General features: G+C 35.6%; 1 protein-coding gene across 2 annotated transcripts; it reads left to right on the forward strand.

Moving 5' to 3' along the window:
* Positions 1–2099: 2099 nt before the first annotated feature.
* LOC109002741 (protein decapping 5) lies at positions 2100–10814 on the forward strand. 2 transcript variants are annotated; one of them, XM_018980619.2, is made up of 8 exons: positions 2100–2445; positions 3922–4022; positions 4409–4480; positions 4582–5538; positions 9480–9545; positions 9988–10182; positions 10310–10420; positions 10497–10814. In XM_018980619.2, exons 1-8 carry the CDS (start codon positions 2295–2297, stop codon positions 10641–10643), a joined length of 1800 nt encoding a protein of 599 aa, XP_018836164.1. In that variant the 5' UTR covers positions 2100–2294; the 3' UTR covers positions 10644–10814. The 2 variants fall into 2 exon arrangements, with proteins under 2 accessions (XP_018836164.1, XP_018836156.1); XM_018980611.2 differs by having other exon boundaries at positions 2111–2445; positions 10307–10420.
* The last annotated feature ends 5950 nt before the right edge of the window (positions 10815–16764 follow it).

Consider the following 16764-nt stretch of genomic DNA (forward strand, 5'->3'; position numbering starts at 1 on the left):
TCTATTCAATCCAACTGTAGTTGCAGACATACTGAAGATCATTATCTGTCCAAGAGAAAATGAAGACCAGTGGTTGTGGACTCAAGAGAAAAATGGCAAATTCAGTATTAAAAGTGCATACAAATTTTTTAAAGGGAAGTTAAAAAAGAACAAGGTGAGAGCTCTAGTGTGCACAGACATAAAGCTCTATAGAAAGTGTTGTGGAAGATGAAAACTCTAAATAAAGTCAAGGTTTTTGCATGAAGAGTTTGTAGAGAAGGCCTACCTACCCAATATAATCTTATAAAAAAAAACATGTTGATGTTGAAGATAAGTGTTGGTTATGTCAGAACAGTTTGGAATACCTTCCACATGCTTTATTTTACTGCCATACCATTCGAGATTTGTGAAACAAATATATCCATTCTGTGTTGAAAATTGAAAAGAGTGTGAATATGATGGATCTGACATTGTCTATGAAGGAGGAGGGCAATATGGAGGATCTAACTACTTTTTTCTTAATAGGTTGTGGACTTTGGTTTAGAAGAAACAAGATGGTAATTGGTATATGAAAAAATATGTATTGAATCTAAAAATGTGATTGAATATGCCTTGTCTATGCAGAAAATTCACAAGGATTGGAAACTATACCAAGCACAAAATCTAAGGCTATTTGATCTTGAAACCCCCACCTCATGGCTACCTCAAACTAAATGCGGATGGAGCAATACTTTTTTATCAACATAAGGCGGATGTGGGTGCTATTCTGAGAGATGATAAATGAGATATTGTGATAAGTGCTAACAAAGTGGAGAATGAGGTATTTGACCTATAAACTATTGAGCTCTTAGCTATGTTTCGAGGCCTACATTTATGTGCAAACTTGGATTTTTCTAAGTTAATCCTTGAGAGTGACTGTATGTAGACTCTTTTCTAGCTCTCAAAAATTTGTTAAAAGAAACAAAGCGCTTGCTGCAACAATTTACAGAATGCAAAATTTAACATATTTATAGGTTGAGAAATGAGGCAATGCATAGGCTTGCCCCGTTATTCTTGAAATGTTGAGAATATTAAAATGTGGTGGGAAGATATCCCAATGTTTATTTCTCAAGCTACATGGCTTGACAAAAACAATATGTAATGGTTTTTTCCCATTAATGATATGGTTTTATTATATAAAAAAGATTACGTTTATTAATATATTATTGTTTATCTAAATAATTAATTTATAAAATTATTTAAAAAGTAAAAATATTATTAAAAAACAAAATAAAAAACAAAGAATAGTACAAATGAAAAAAAATTAATTGTGTGATTGTCTTACTCATTATTCCATAAAAAATAAAAACATAAATATAATTTTTGATTTTACTATTTACAATTTAAGTTATTAAAATCGATACATTTTAACTTTAAATTATTAAAATATATTTTTTAAAGACTTAATGGTTGATATTATGTTAAGTGAATAATTAATAAGATTTTACATTTTATATTTTAAATCATTATAATTGATAGCGGAATCTTAAGTAAATTAAGTTATTTTATTTTTAAGATCATTTAAATATAATATTTTTTTAAATCAAATTATGTAGACAGTTTTTTTTTAATTATGAGAATATAATTTTTGTTTAAATTATGCACAAAATATTCTTTTAGAATTTTGATTATTAGATAGATATAAAAATAATAGTAAGTGTTATTATTTATTGAGCAGTACTACTCTAACTGTTGGAAGCTTTTGCTAGGGCTTCTATTAGGGTGAGTTTGGATCCCAAACTCATTTCAACTCATCATTAGAATTTTTTCAAATCTCAATACAAAATATAATAAACACTTCAACTTTTTCAAATCTCAAAATAATAACAATATTAAAAAATAATATTCTAATAATATTTTATCAACTTAACTCAACTCACTTCAGCATCCAAACACACCCCAGTGGTTTTGATATGAGTTTTTTTTTTTTTAAATATTTTTTTAACATATTTAAATATATTTTAAAAAATAAAAAATTTATAATATTATTAAAAAATATTTACTTAATTATTAAATAAATAATAATATTAAAAAATAAATAAAAAACTCACGTAAAAAGTATAGAAATTAAGGATGAGAGCAGTATTTTCCTTACTCTTTAGATCTCCTCCCGATAATCACAGAAACAACAAATGCCACACGGCGCGGCCCCATAACCTAAACCCTATTTTCTCTCTCTCCCTTCATTTCTTTCTGTCCCTCTTTCTTTCTCTCCGTTAATTATAGTGATAAATGATCTTAGGGTTATTGTAGTTTATGATTGGAATTGCAAGATTATGGCTTCCGAAAGTGCTTCCAGATCATCCACTACATCGGCCGATTCTTACATAGGAAGCTTGATTAGTTTGACTTCCAAGAGCGAGATCAGATACGAGGGCGTACTCTACAACATCAACACTCAAGAGTCCAGTATTGGACTTGAAAATGGTACTCTTTTTCTTTCTATTTTTTTTGCTTCTCTTTTGATTTTCTAACATCAATACCCAAGAGTCAGTTCTTGGAGGAGGAGGACGCCAGTTTTGTTATTTTGAAGTTGTGGTTATTTTATACGAAACCCCCATTGCTGTAGAGGGCGTGCTTTGAGTGGCACTCGCCAAGTAAGATGTTTTCGGTGCGCACGACTCGTGCAACATCGGAATATTAACTTGTCTATCTAAATGCTTTTGGTCACGGTCATAACTGTATGTTTTATGTAAGACTTGGGTTAGTCAATCGTCTAACTGAGAAAGTAGAGATGTTTGTGGGTCTCAATTAAAACACCATCTCAACTTATGTAATTCTTTAAGTTCAAGATGAGATAAGCTTTTGATCCCTGTCATAGTCTTAATTGATCTTTGGACATTGGAGTACTCTTCAGAAAATACTCTTCTATTTTTGTTTGTCCATAATTATGGTCTGGATGCATTTGTACATAGCCTGAGATTCTTGTTTTTTCCTGATTATTTGCCCACATTCTTGTTTATCCTCTGTCATGTACGCTTTCTTTCTATATTTGATGTACGATGACCCCAAGGGGTGAAGGCCTTGGTCTTGGGGTATCACTCCCTTCAAGGTCTAAGGTTCAACACCTCATGGGTTCAAACAATCCTTTTGGGCCACAACCTCCGGTGAAAAGTCAACGATTTAATCAGTTCTGTGTAGGGAAACTTCCGAGGGTGCGGTGCACGGGACCGGGGTTTATTCTTCAGGAGTGGGTCCGAAGGGCCCTGCCTTGGAGAGGTTCCCCGACATAAAAAAAATAATAATATATATTTGATGTACGATGAGTGCTGGTAGAAGCATGCATAAGCGCAAAGCACCAATGCATAACTGCTTTGCTTTCCAAAAGCAAAGCACATTTACAAAAGCATGCTTTTTTACGCTTTTTCTATGAGCTTAAAGCATAGATGATTTCAAGACCTAGAAAATGTTGTAAACGAATATTCTTAAGTATTTAGTTGATATTGAAGATCATTTACATACCATGGTGCCACATATTGCCATATGTGATGTGTATGCTTTGAACTCTATATAACAGTCTAAGTTGGCTTGAAGTCAATATCTATAATTTGGGAATTTTTGGTCATGGCCTTTTTGGTATATTTTGATTTAGTCTTCAATAAGGCGCACGCTTGCACTTTGTGCCTAGGCTCTAGAAGTCATTTTTGTGCGGAATGCTTTCACCAACACACTATAATATATTTATAACAAAGAGATGTTCAGATGGATTTTTAATGCTTGTATATATCTTTAAATGTGGGTAATGGATGGATTTAGTTCCAATGACTTTTGTGCTGTTTTTCAGCTTTAGTTTGTAATTAGGTGTTTTATATTGTATACTTCCCGTGTAATTGGGCTATGCCTAATACGTGGTTTTTTAATAAATTTCTTACTTATATAAAAAAATATTTTTTAATGTGGCAGTAAGGTCATTTGGAACAGAAGGAAGGAAAAAAGATGGTCCACAAGTCCCTCCCGGCGACAAAATCTATAAATATATACTATTCCGTGGGAGTGACATCAAGGTATCTTATGGGCAAGCGGCCTTTGGCTGCTCTTCATGTTGTTTACCATATTTACACCACTATTTATGCTTAATAATGCCAAGGTTTATGTTTATATTGTTTCTAGTGGTTCCCTGTATCAAATCTGCCTCTGCATGTTTGACAAATCGAGATGATACATAAAATCTGTCGAGATGACTGTAACAATTACATTTAAAATGGAGTGGCTTTGCCTTTTAATGGATGGAATGGGCTGGGATTTTATGTTTAATAAAAAATGGAAAAAAGGAAAAGAACTGAACTGATATGAATTATCATATCAAGGTTCAACTTTTAGCACTTCCCCTTTGTTAATATTTTTATTTGAGTAGAAAGATCCTAAACATTCTTTAAGCTTCCTTTTGCAGGATTTACAGGTTAAATCTTCTCCACCTGTTCAGCCTATGCCACCCATAAACATTGATCCTGCTATTATTCAGGTGATTGGAGTGGAGACCTATTTTTTAAAAATTTTTTTTTTATCCCATTTCAAATTAAATCAGCTACACTATTCTGAATTCTTTCTAATTTCTTATTGCAGTCTCACTTTGCCCGCCCGATTTCTACTTCTACAAGCTTGCCTCCTGCTGTTAGTGGGTCTATGACAGATATTAGTTCCCATAGTGCACAGTTGGGACTCCACGGGTCAAGTTTCCAAGGTGGCCTTCCTTTGTATCAGCCTGGAGGTAATATAGCATCTTGGGGAGCCACACCACCTCCATCTAGTGCAAATGGTGGTGGGCTTGCTATGCCAATGTACTGGCAAGGATACTATGGCCCACCAAATGGGCTTCCTCATTTGCATCAGCAATCTTTGCTTCGTCCACCACCTGGCCTGCCTATGCCTTCTTCACTGCAGCTGCCAATGCCTTCTTCACTGCAGCTTCCAATGCAATATCCTAATTTTAATGTCTCTTTACCCTCTGGTTCTTCAAACTTACCCGAAGTTCCATCTCCTTTGCCTCCTGCCAGTTCTAATTCCATGAATTTAAGCTCCAGTTCTTTAGCACCATCAACTTTGCCTCCCGTGCCTTCAGTTACACTAGCTTCTGAAACATTAGTAAACTCGGTGCCCAACAAGGCCCCCCCTAGTTCTGGCCTTCCAACAATCGCACTAGGTTCTAGTATGCCATCTCTAGCTCCTTTAGCTATGTCTAGCGCAGATATAAATGCTATTTTGCCTCCGATCTCCAACAAGCCTAGTGCAATTCCCGGACCAATCTTGTCATATCAAGCCTCTTTGCAATCTACCTCATCTATTGTTGGAACATCCAACACTATTCGCGCAGAAGCACCAGCGCCATCATTGGTAACTCCAGGTCAGTTGTTGCAGTCTGTACCTAGTGCAGTTGCTTCTTCCCAAACTTTACAAACAGTGCATAAGGATGTAGAAGTAGATCAAGTATCATCTTCATCATCTGAATCAATAGTCCCAGTTCTAGCTGAAGGTCAGCCACCACTACTGCCTTTGCCAGTACCTTCACGAACTTCTCAAAAGGTGATCCTATTACATATGTTTTTGTCTGTGTGTCCAATTAACTGCCCACTCGTTTCTGTTATTTATGGGCTTGGTGCCTTAGTTTCTACTTTAGATATGTTTTTTTTTTTTGAAAAGTAAGAGATAAATATTATATATATGAATGAAATAGGCATAGCCTATGTACATGAGAAGTATACAGAAGAATACCTAAATACATTCTAAGAGCGATAAATTAATGACAAAAAATAATAAACATTGTCCCCACGCAATACAATAGCGGAAAACCAACACATTAAAGTGTATAACAATAAATTCTTCAACTCGGCCATTGTGCGTTCATTGTCTTCAAAGCAGCGCGTAGTCCTTTCCATCCAAATACACCACATGATGCACAACGAAATCATCTTCCATACCGCTGCCACTTGATGACAACCTTGCATCTTTCTCCAACGACCCAACAAATCCACCACCCTCATAGACATAACCCAAGCAACATCAACCCTTTGAAAGATCTCATCCCACAACACCCTTGTTACCTCACAGTGTAGTAAGAGATGGTCCACAGATTCTCCATTCTTTTTACACATGTAACACCAATCCATCACTACACATTCTTTCTTTCTCAAGTTGTCCGTAGTCAAGATCTTCCCAAGAGCGGCATTCCAAACAAAAAAGGCTACTTTAAAAGGCGCACGAGACCTCCAAATCTTCTTCCAAGGGAATGGAGTATGATCTTGTGTTGTCAAGATGTTATAATACGCCTTAACTGTACATATCTTGTGATTATTAGACCTCCACTTCAATCGATCTTGCTGTGCTAAAGGAGTCCCTATAGAATATAGTAGGCTGAAAAAGTTTGAAACAATAGATAATTCCCAATCACGAAAATCCCTAATAAAAAGAATATTCTACTGGAGCGAGCCATGAGAAAGTAACCGTACATCCACCACTGAAGCCTCCCTATTAACTACAATATGATATAGGGCCGGAAAAGCCCTCTCCAATGCTTGATCTTCGCACCACACCTCTTGCCAAAAACTGATTCGATTACCCTCACCAACTACAAAGCGAATGTGGTTTGCTAAGCATGGCCACCCTTTCCTTATAAACTTCCATAAACCCACACCATAGCCCCCTCTCCACTTCATTGGAGCACTAACCACCCCAGCGACATCATATCTAGCGTCAATAATTTCGTTCCACAATGACTCCCTCTCCAAGTGATATCTCCAAAGCCATTTTTCCAAGAGAGCTCTATTAAAAGTTCTCAAGTTACACACTCCCAAACTCCCATTCACAACTGAGGCACAAACTATCTTCCATCTAACCAGATGAAATTTCTTCTCCTCCCCCATACCTTCCCATAAGAACGTCCTAAAGAGTTTCTCCATTCTATTCATCACCCCTGTAGACATGGGAAACAAAGAAAATATGTGGGGAGGTTAGTGAGAGTACTCTTAATAAGAGTGAGGCGGCCCCCTTTTGATAAATACATCCGTTTCCAATCAATCAACCTTTTCTCTATCTTCTCTACCACTCCATCCCATATAGCTCTATTTTTTAAAGTTGCACCCAGCGGAAGGCCCAGATATTTTATTGGAAAAGATGACATCTTACAATCCAGAAGGCTTGCTAATCTGAGGATATTAGAAACCGCACCCACAAGAACCATCTCAGACTTGCCAAGGTTCACTTTAAGCCCTGACACTGCTTCAAAGCAAAGTAATAATGCTCGCAGAGTTTAGATTTGGCTATTATCTGCTTCACAAAAGACTAAAGTATCATATGCGAAAAGATGGTGTGAGATAATGGGGCCACTAGAGCCATTACCCACCTGAAAACCAGATAAATACCCTCCCCCAATAACAGCCTGCACCATCCTACTTAAAGGCTCCATAACTATAACGAATAAAATGGGAGATAGAGGATCTCCCTGCCACAATCCCCGCGAACTATAAAAAAAACCAGCAGGGGTGCCGTTAACTAAAACTGAGAACCAGGCTGTTGAAATACAATGAAGCATCCGTGAAATCCACTTATCCCCAAAACCACACCTCTCAAGTAAGTATAAGAGGAATTCCCAGTTTATATGAACATATGCCTTCTCCATGTCAAGCTTACAAAGAACACCTGAACCTCCCTCCCGTAGTCTGTGGTCCAAGCACTCATTTGCAATGAGTACCGAATCAATAATTTGTCTCCCACGAATAAATGCGTTCTGAGACTTGGAAATAATAAGTTCCAACACCGGACTAAGCTGGTTGGCAAGAACCTTTGAAATAATCTTATAAATGCTACTAACCAAGCTTATTGGAAGAAAGTCCTCAATAGTTGAAGTGCCGTGTTTCTTGAGAATGAGAGCAATGGAAGTCGCATTAAGGGATTTTTTAAACTTTTGAAAAGAGTGAAATTCATTAAAAACCTGCATAACATCACCTTTGACTATGTCCCAACAAGTTTAAAAGAAACCCATTGAAAAACCATCCTTACCCAGTGCTTTATCCTTAGCCATATTAGTGATGACATTGTAAATTTCTTCTTCAACGAAAGGTCTCTCCAAAATACTCACACTCTGTGAATCAATTGCCTCAAAGGGCAAGTCATCAAGCTTCGGCCTCCAAGAATTTGATTATGTGAGAAGGGTCTCATAGTAATGTACAATATGGTTTTCTAGCTTCGGAGGAGAAGATAACACCTAAGAGCCTAATTGAAGCGACTCAATAACATTGTTATGCCGATGTGAATTAGCTACTTTGTGAAAGAATTTCGTGCACTTATCACATTCTTTCAACCAAAGGGCCTTGGATTTTTGACGACATGAAGTCTCCTCTGACAATAGAACTCTCTCCAAGTTTGCCATAACCATGCCCTTCCTCAATAACACCTCCTCCGAGGTATCCCCCAACAATTCTTTACCCTCTAGCTCTTGCAGTTCCGCCAACAATGTAGACTTCTGATTGTCAATGTGACAAAAACTTCCAGGTTCTACTTCTTCAGATCCTATTTCAGAGCCTTCAACTTGCCTGCAAGAATGAAACTTGAAGTGCCAATAAATGGATATGATGACCACCAAGCACGCACCATCTCTACAAACCTGTCCGCTGTTAGCCACATATTTTCAAACTAAGTATCGACGACCCCTGTGAATACCCCACAATCCAAAAGAATAGGAAAATGATCTGAACTGACTCGAGCTAACCATTTCTGACTCACTTCTGAATAGTGTGCTTCTCACGAAGGAGAGACAAGGAATCTATCCAATCTTGACCAAACCCGTCCATTTGACCAAGTGTACTCGCCCCCTACCAAGAGGAGATCCATGAGGTCCAAATCAAAGATGAACTCGGAGAATTTCTCCATGGCCACTGAATTTCGATAATGCTCTGATCGTTCGCTAGGAAAGCAAGTAATGTTACCCGAGGTGTGCTTGCGGGAAACTTCTTGTCAAGGCCTGTGTACCCCCGGGATTAGTCGGGACGTTGTTCCCGGACACCCGGTGCCAATAAAAAAAAAAAAAGCTTGGTATTTTGAATTGCTTATTGTGAGATGACAGCCGGTAGGTTCCACCCTCCCCAAAGAAACACTGTTGCCAGCTAACAAACTTTTCTTTTAAGTATTTTTTGTGAGCTTTAATTCACAATATCTGAGGTTGTCAATGGGTTTATGCGACCCTACCCTGTCTACCCTTGTTTCGTTGCAAGCTGCTAAAAGCACTTTATCTTGCAGTTTTTGTTTGAGTACTCTTCCCTCTTATCTCTCATGTGAGATTTATTTGCTGGATATCCTGAGGTTGCTACATGTGCTAAAGCAATTTAGTTTTTCTTCTCTCCTTTGAAGTTGATTGAACTTGGTGCTTTTTTATGCTAAACAATGGTAACAAATTTAAACCTATGATTGATGTTATGTGTGTGGGGTTTGATGAGTATGCTGACTTTGCTTCTCTCTCTCTCTCATCCCAGCCGAATGGAACTCCTTTTCAATATCGTCAAGGTTACCGGGGACGTGATAGGGGAAGAGGAAGTGGGGTAATTTGTTGTTTACTGTTACATTTTAAGTTAATTTGGGTTTTGGATGTGGATCAAGTGTACAATCTGAAAACTTGGTGAAAGGAATAATTATTAAATTAGTTGAATTGTGAGTTTCACTTTCCAAGTTTCTGGATCTTGGTATTAGCAACAATTTTAATATTGCTCAAGTTTTCGGAGTGTGAACTGAACTGTTGAAATGGCTTATTCACAATCATATTTTAATTGGAGATTGAATCTTAAGGTATTTTCTACACGCAAGAACTGTCTGGTGGGGGGGTTTAAAATGTTTAGATGTGATGTGATATAATCTGATCAAGGTACTGCAGATGACATCTTTCCCCAGCAAATCTTGATTTACACAATGAAAGTGATTTATAATTGGCTTGATGCTTTCATTGAATGTGGGTTTGGCATGAAATGTTGACCATTTTCTGTGCAGAGTTCACATCCAGTAACAAAATTCTCTGAAGATTTTGATTTCATAGCTATGAATGAGAAATTTAAGAAGGACGAAGTGTGGGGTCATCTTGGCAAGAGTAATAAATCTAATTCAAGGGAAGGGGATGGAGAAGTAAGTGATGAAGATGATACTCTAGATGATGAAGATGCTCAACTATCAAAGTTTGAGGTCACGGTGAGATTTGCTGTTTCGTATCACTCTGATTAAATTGAGTTCTGTTGAGGGTGAGTTCTGTTGAGGGTGGGAAAAACGCATTTTTCTGCTCTTACTTTGTTATGATATGTATTTTCTTTGTCAGCAGTCTGTCTACAAGAAGGATGATTTCTTTGATTCGCTCTCCTGCAACTCACTCAATCATGAGTTGCAGAATGGAAGGAGTAGATTCTCTGAGCAAATGAAGATAGACACGGAGGTAAAGTGTGTTTTGATTTATCTCGCTCCAAGTTTTTGTGGGGTTATTTCCAACATATTTGGTGGTTTGGTTTCAGACTTTTGGTGACTTCACGAGATATCGGGGTGGTCGAGGGGGTCGTGGGTCCGGGCGTGGTGGCCGTTTTCGTGGTGGTTACTATGGAAGGGGGTATAACCATGTAGGGAGGGGCCGGGGACCAGGCATTTTCGGTCGTAGCCCTTAGGGACAAGACTTGTGAAATGTTGTAGTGGGTAAATATGAAGCCCGTCTGCCCCTGACAGCAAACCGGTTGAGGGCTGTGCTTATTATGGTTGTCTTTTATATTAGATTGTCCAGAAAATAAAGATTAGGATATGGATTTTGATTTTTAAGTAGTCTTGATCTGTTTTCCTCATTTAACGTTCCTTTTCATTTGAAGTTAAATGAAAGAACCGAGGGCACGAGTTTCTGAGATATAGCTAAAACGATGCAGGAACTATAAGAGCCCCAGAGTCACTTGGTTTTGGATAAGACTTTGGCTGCTATTGGGACAGTGTAGTCCACAAAAATAGGACCCTGTAAACAACTTCTCATTTATCCTCAATATAACACGACATTATATTTTAGAAAATATCCCCGTTGACAAGTTAACACCATCAAATGCCAATGCCAAAATCCTCGAAAACAACATCCTCAGCCAATATAATATGGATGGATGGAGTCCACCTCCCCCATAGCAAAAACATAACATATGTGGCCAAATGCCAATCTTATCGATGGTCTCAGCCAAAATATGCTTGTTCTAACAATAACAAAATATGTTATTGTTATTTTATGATTTTATAAAGGAATTGTGGATTGTTATTTTATGATTTTATAAAGGAATTGTGGAGTGCGAGGACTCGATCTCAGGACATCACTCACTAGAGAATGGGACAAATATCATTAGGTCTGCATAAAATTATTAGTTGCTAATTGATTGAGACTGCACTAAAGGATGTCAAAGATGAACACAAAACCACAAGGGAACAAGTGTTGGAGAAAAGCCAAAAAGGGAACAAGTGTTGCAAAAAGTTTTGGTGGACTAGATTTTGTTACAAAAAGTCCATTAAGCTAGCGGTTGAGTACTCAATTTTCAGCCTCAATAAACTTTATTCACCAAACCCACCATCTACTTATCTTCATTTTTGTCATCCGTGTGCGCAGGCATGCCTTTGAGGTGGACCCACTTTACGAAACCCTTGGGATTTATTATTCTGTACTACTCAGAGAAACCGAACCCTTGGATCAAAAGAATTCCTTGTGTGGGTCACTAGTGACTACAGCACACACAGATAGAGCCATCCTCAAAAGGTACATGATTGATCCACTAGAAAATGCAGAAATGCACGTATTCTGCGAGATCGGTCCACACTATGTCCTTAGTCATCTGGATCATAATAATCTTGTTTTCCAAATCCTTCAATCAAAGCGTAGAGCATTTGCATTTATGTCTTTTCCTATATTTTGAGAAAAAAGTTTAGGGTTTTCATTCCAAATCCTCCTCCAGTCGAATCTCTAAAATAGGGATCAACTATTCGGATGATATAGCGGTTCCCCATATTTGAGGATCTACTGTACATTTCAAAATATGATTTCGTGCTTTCCCCGTTGTTGATCCTGTGTCTCATTCTCTTCGACCGTTGGGTCCTATCGTTGTTTTTGCCCCTCCCTCGCATCGTAGCCACCATCAACGGTAGCCTCTCCATTGGAAATCAATACAAGTCCTCATCCCCTCTTGATTTCCTTTGTGGCTGGATTCCCCCATTCTTTCTCACACATACTAATCTGTTCGACTTTCCCCATGGCTGGACTTTGTGAGAATCGGGATCCTCCATGGTTGGCCATCGAGCTTCTTTATCGCATTTCATTTTTGGGGTCCTCTATGGCTGGACTCCGTCATTCTCTCTCACACAAATCCAACATTAAAATTGCTTATCCATCCGTATGCTTTGTAGTGAGATTTGTTCTTGCTTGTGCTTTTTTTGAATTTTTCTTACAATTTACATACATGTGCTTAGAGATTGAGATTTGCTATGCATTGATTTGGAGCTATTTGGTGCACTGAATTGCTTCCTACAAAAACCCTTTGCTTTTTACAAGCCTCTATTGTTGGATTGGAATATGCTATTGCTGTGATTTTGGTGATTTGGTGCAATGATTTGTTCTTGCTTGTGTTATTTTCGATTTTTTTTTTACAATTTACATACATGTGCTCAGAGATTGATATTTGCTATACACTAATTTGGGGCTATTTGGTGCATTGAATTGCTTACTAAAAAAAATTTTTTACAAGCCTCTGCCGTTGGATTGAAATTTGCTATTGCTATGATTTTGGTGATTTGGTGCACTAATTTGTTCTTGCTTGTGTTGTTTTCAGTTTTTTCTTGCAATTTACATGCATGTGCTCAGAGATTGGGATTTGTTATGCACTAATTTAGGACTATTTGGTGCACTGATCTGTGAATTGCTTGCTTGAAAAAACACCCCAGCTTTTTACAAGCATGTGCTGTTGGATTGAGATTTGCTATTGCTGTGATTTTGTTTATTTGGTGCATTGATCTATTTTTGCTTGTACTGTTTTTGGATTTTTCTTGCAATTTACAAGCTTGTGCTCAGAGATTGGGATTTGCTTTTACTATGATCTTTTTTTGTGTGCACTGATCTATTCTTGCTTTCTAAAAAAAAAAAAAAAAAAACCCTAGCTTTTTACAAATACTCTCATAAATGAATTAATATGTGGGTTTGATTTTTAATTAAAAATGGATAAAACATCTGTTCGTAGCTTTCTTATTTATTCTTGCTAACTCAAAACCGATTTTTCGATTATGTAAACTATGAGGTAATTTTACAAATTATTGATGGTCTGATTTTTATGAATTATTATGGTACCATCTTATTTATAAATTTCAATACTTGTCAACTGTGCAGGCTGAGCAGGCTTACGGGTTTTTTCTGTTGGTATGATCCTAAAATACTAGCATATACTCAAAAGACAATTTACTGATTAAAAACTGAACTTCATAAGATACAAGTCTTAATGGACATCCAAACCATTAGACATCGAGTACAAATTGATTAAGAGAGGCGTAAGAGAAAATTGGAGAAAAAGAGTTTTATTATTGTGATTTCAATTAGGGCTGAGCAAAAATCTGACAATCCGACTCCGAATCCAGCTCCACTCCGATTCCGCTCCGGCTCCGACTTGTCGGAGTTGGAGTCGGAGGTTTTTTCTTCTTGGCAGTCGGAGTCGGATCCATTGATGATCCGACTCCGACTCCGCTCCGATCCGACTTCGATCCTCCGCCTCCGCCTCCGAATCCGCTTCCAACGTCGCCCTCCAACTCCGCCTCCTCCTCCGATTTTATACATATTTTATAAAATATGTGTTTTTCTATATATTAATTATTTAAATTTTATACAACTATATCTTATATAGTTAGTTAAATTCAATAATATACTAGTTAAATAATATATTTATACTATAATATATAGACTAAATTGATTAATAATAGTTTAGTATATGACTATATGTAAATATCATACTATTACAAATTTACAATATTACTACCATATAACACTAAATTACTAATGTATAAATATAATAGCATATAATACTAATAACTAATGTATATATAATATACTATAAACACTAAGATAAATAATGACATCGACATGTAATATTGTAATACTAATGTATAAACACTAATCTATAAATTTATAATAACATATAATACTAATGTATAATAACTAAAGTATTATTCATATAAATTACTAATAGTCTAATAGTATTAATTACTATATATAAATTAGTAAACCACTTTAAGCCTATATATAAATGACTATATAAATTAATGTAGTATCAATTACTAATACTATATTACTATATGATACTATTAAGTTATTAACTATAGTGATATACTAGTATTAGACATTAAGTGTACTAATACAATCAGTGATATAGTCAGTATAATACTAATATACTAATACTATTATATAGTTATACTAAATTAATAATATCACTACTAGTATAACTAATATTAATACTAATACTAATATACTAATACTATTATATAGTTATACTAAATTAAAATCATTATAGCAAATACTAATATATAATTATTCTAATCACTACAACTAATTCTAATACTAATATAGACTATAGTTATAACTTGTAGTATCATAACTATACTAAATCACTATAACTTATACTAATATATTATATAGTTATACTACATCACTATAACTTATACTAATATAGTTATACTAAATGACTATAACTATAACTATATATATTATATAGTATTAATATCACTATATAGTATAATATATAGTATTAATAATAACTAATAGTCTAATACTAATATAACTATTAGTATAACTAATATCACTACTAGTATAACTAATATTAATACTAATACTAATATACTAATACTATTATATAGTTATACTAAATTAAAATCATTATAGCAAATACTAATATATAGTTATTCTAATCACTACAACTAATTCTAATACTAATATAGACTATAGTTAAAACTTGTAGTATCATAACTATACTAAATCACTATAACTTATACTAATATAGTTATACTAAATGACTATAACTATAACTATATATATTATATAGTATTAATAATAACTAATAGTCTAATACTAATATAACTATTAGTATAACTAATATTCATATATAATAATATATATCATATATTTTTTTTATGAATCTTCATATATATATATAATATAAAATAGATTCATATTAATTAGTATATAATGTATATTAGTATATTACTATAGTAACTATTCATTATAAAAATTTAAAAAAAAAAAAAAATTCATTATAGCAAAAACGACGCCGTTGGATACCTGGGAGTGGGGTATTGAATTTAGGTCTGCAGTGCAGCCTACGGGTTCCAACTTCAAACTCGCGCCCTCTCTCGAGCGCAGCGCCGCAGCCCTCTCTCGCCAGTTGCCCTCTCTCTCGCGTAGCGCTGCAGCCGGCGCAGCTCTCTCGCACAACTCCTCCCTCTGGCAAAACTCCTCCCTCTCGCGAAGCCCGTCCCTCGCGCAGCCCTCTCGCAGAACCCCTCTCTCGCGTAGCTTCTCCCTCGCACGGCCCTCTCGCAGAGCCCCTCTCTCGCCGTCTCGCGCAACCCTCCTCTCACGCAGGCCGCAGCTCCTCTTGGTAGGTTACCCAAATCCATCTCTGTTCTTTAATCAAAATTTTGAGGTTAATAATGTTGATTTTTTCGAATCTTTGAGGTTGATAATCTATGAGTATGAGATAGGAACATACACTCAATTAATGGCAATGATTAATTTTTGTTGGTTCTATAATTCATTCCTAGCTGTACGAATAGTCTGATGTAGAAGGATTTGAACATGGAAAGCTAAAGACTTTGCAGCTATTCTGATTTTGATGTGTTTAATTTCACTCTATAAATGATGGTTTTATTTGTATTAGGCAAACAACATCTTGCTGCCAGTGATTTAGTAATTTTATATGTAATTTTTATATGTAATTTTTGATGTTGTTTTAGTGCCAGTGGTGTTTTCGTTCATGTTGTTGAATGTTGGGTCTGATTTTTTTTCTATTTTTCTGTTTTAGATGAGTATATATTTTCTCAAATATATTTATGTTTTAGTGATTGTAAAACATCCACAAGTTGAGTTAATGAGTTTGTATTATGCTTTTGGGGCTGTGTTTGGCTGTTTTAGTGATTGTCTTAACCGTACTATTTTGTTTGTTTGTTGTGTGTTAGTTCTTAAATCATGAATATAGAAGGCAGAAACCTTGTTATTTTTGTTAACTATCAATATGTGAATACCTTGTTATTTTTGGATCTATCATCTCAATCGCTGAAGTCTGAAATATTAAGATGTAATGGAATCTAATTGTTGAAAGAAAATACATACTTGTGCTTATGGCAAAGCAGACAGCCACCAAAGAAACAACTATGTAAGATTTTCCATCTTCCTAAAAAGATGTAATATACATGCTTTTTATGTTTGTTTAAATTTATTTTTCATATGATATTAAAGTTGGGTTGTTTTTCTTACTAATATTTTCATTTTTTTTTTAGGCACAACTTGAAAGTTGGAAGTTGGAACATTTGGAAATTTGTAATATTTAATATATTTTGGTTCATTTGTTGGGCATTTAGAATATTGTAATTTGGAAGCTTGTAATTTATTTTATTTTGGTGCATTTGAAAGTTTGTAATTAAATATTTAAATGTTGTTGGAACATTTATTTTGGTTGGCTCTTAGAACATTTTGGATTTCTTTTTTGTTAGAATGATGTGGATATCAGGATATGGAATCTG

The sequence above is a fragment of the Juglans regia genome, chromosome 15 (genome assembly GCF_001411555.2).
Source record: "Juglans regia cultivar Chandler chromosome 15, Walnut 2.0, whole genome shotgun sequence".
Taxonomy (NCBI): domain Eukaryota; kingdom Viridiplantae; phylum Streptophyta; class Magnoliopsida; order Fagales; family Juglandaceae; genus Juglans; species Juglans regia.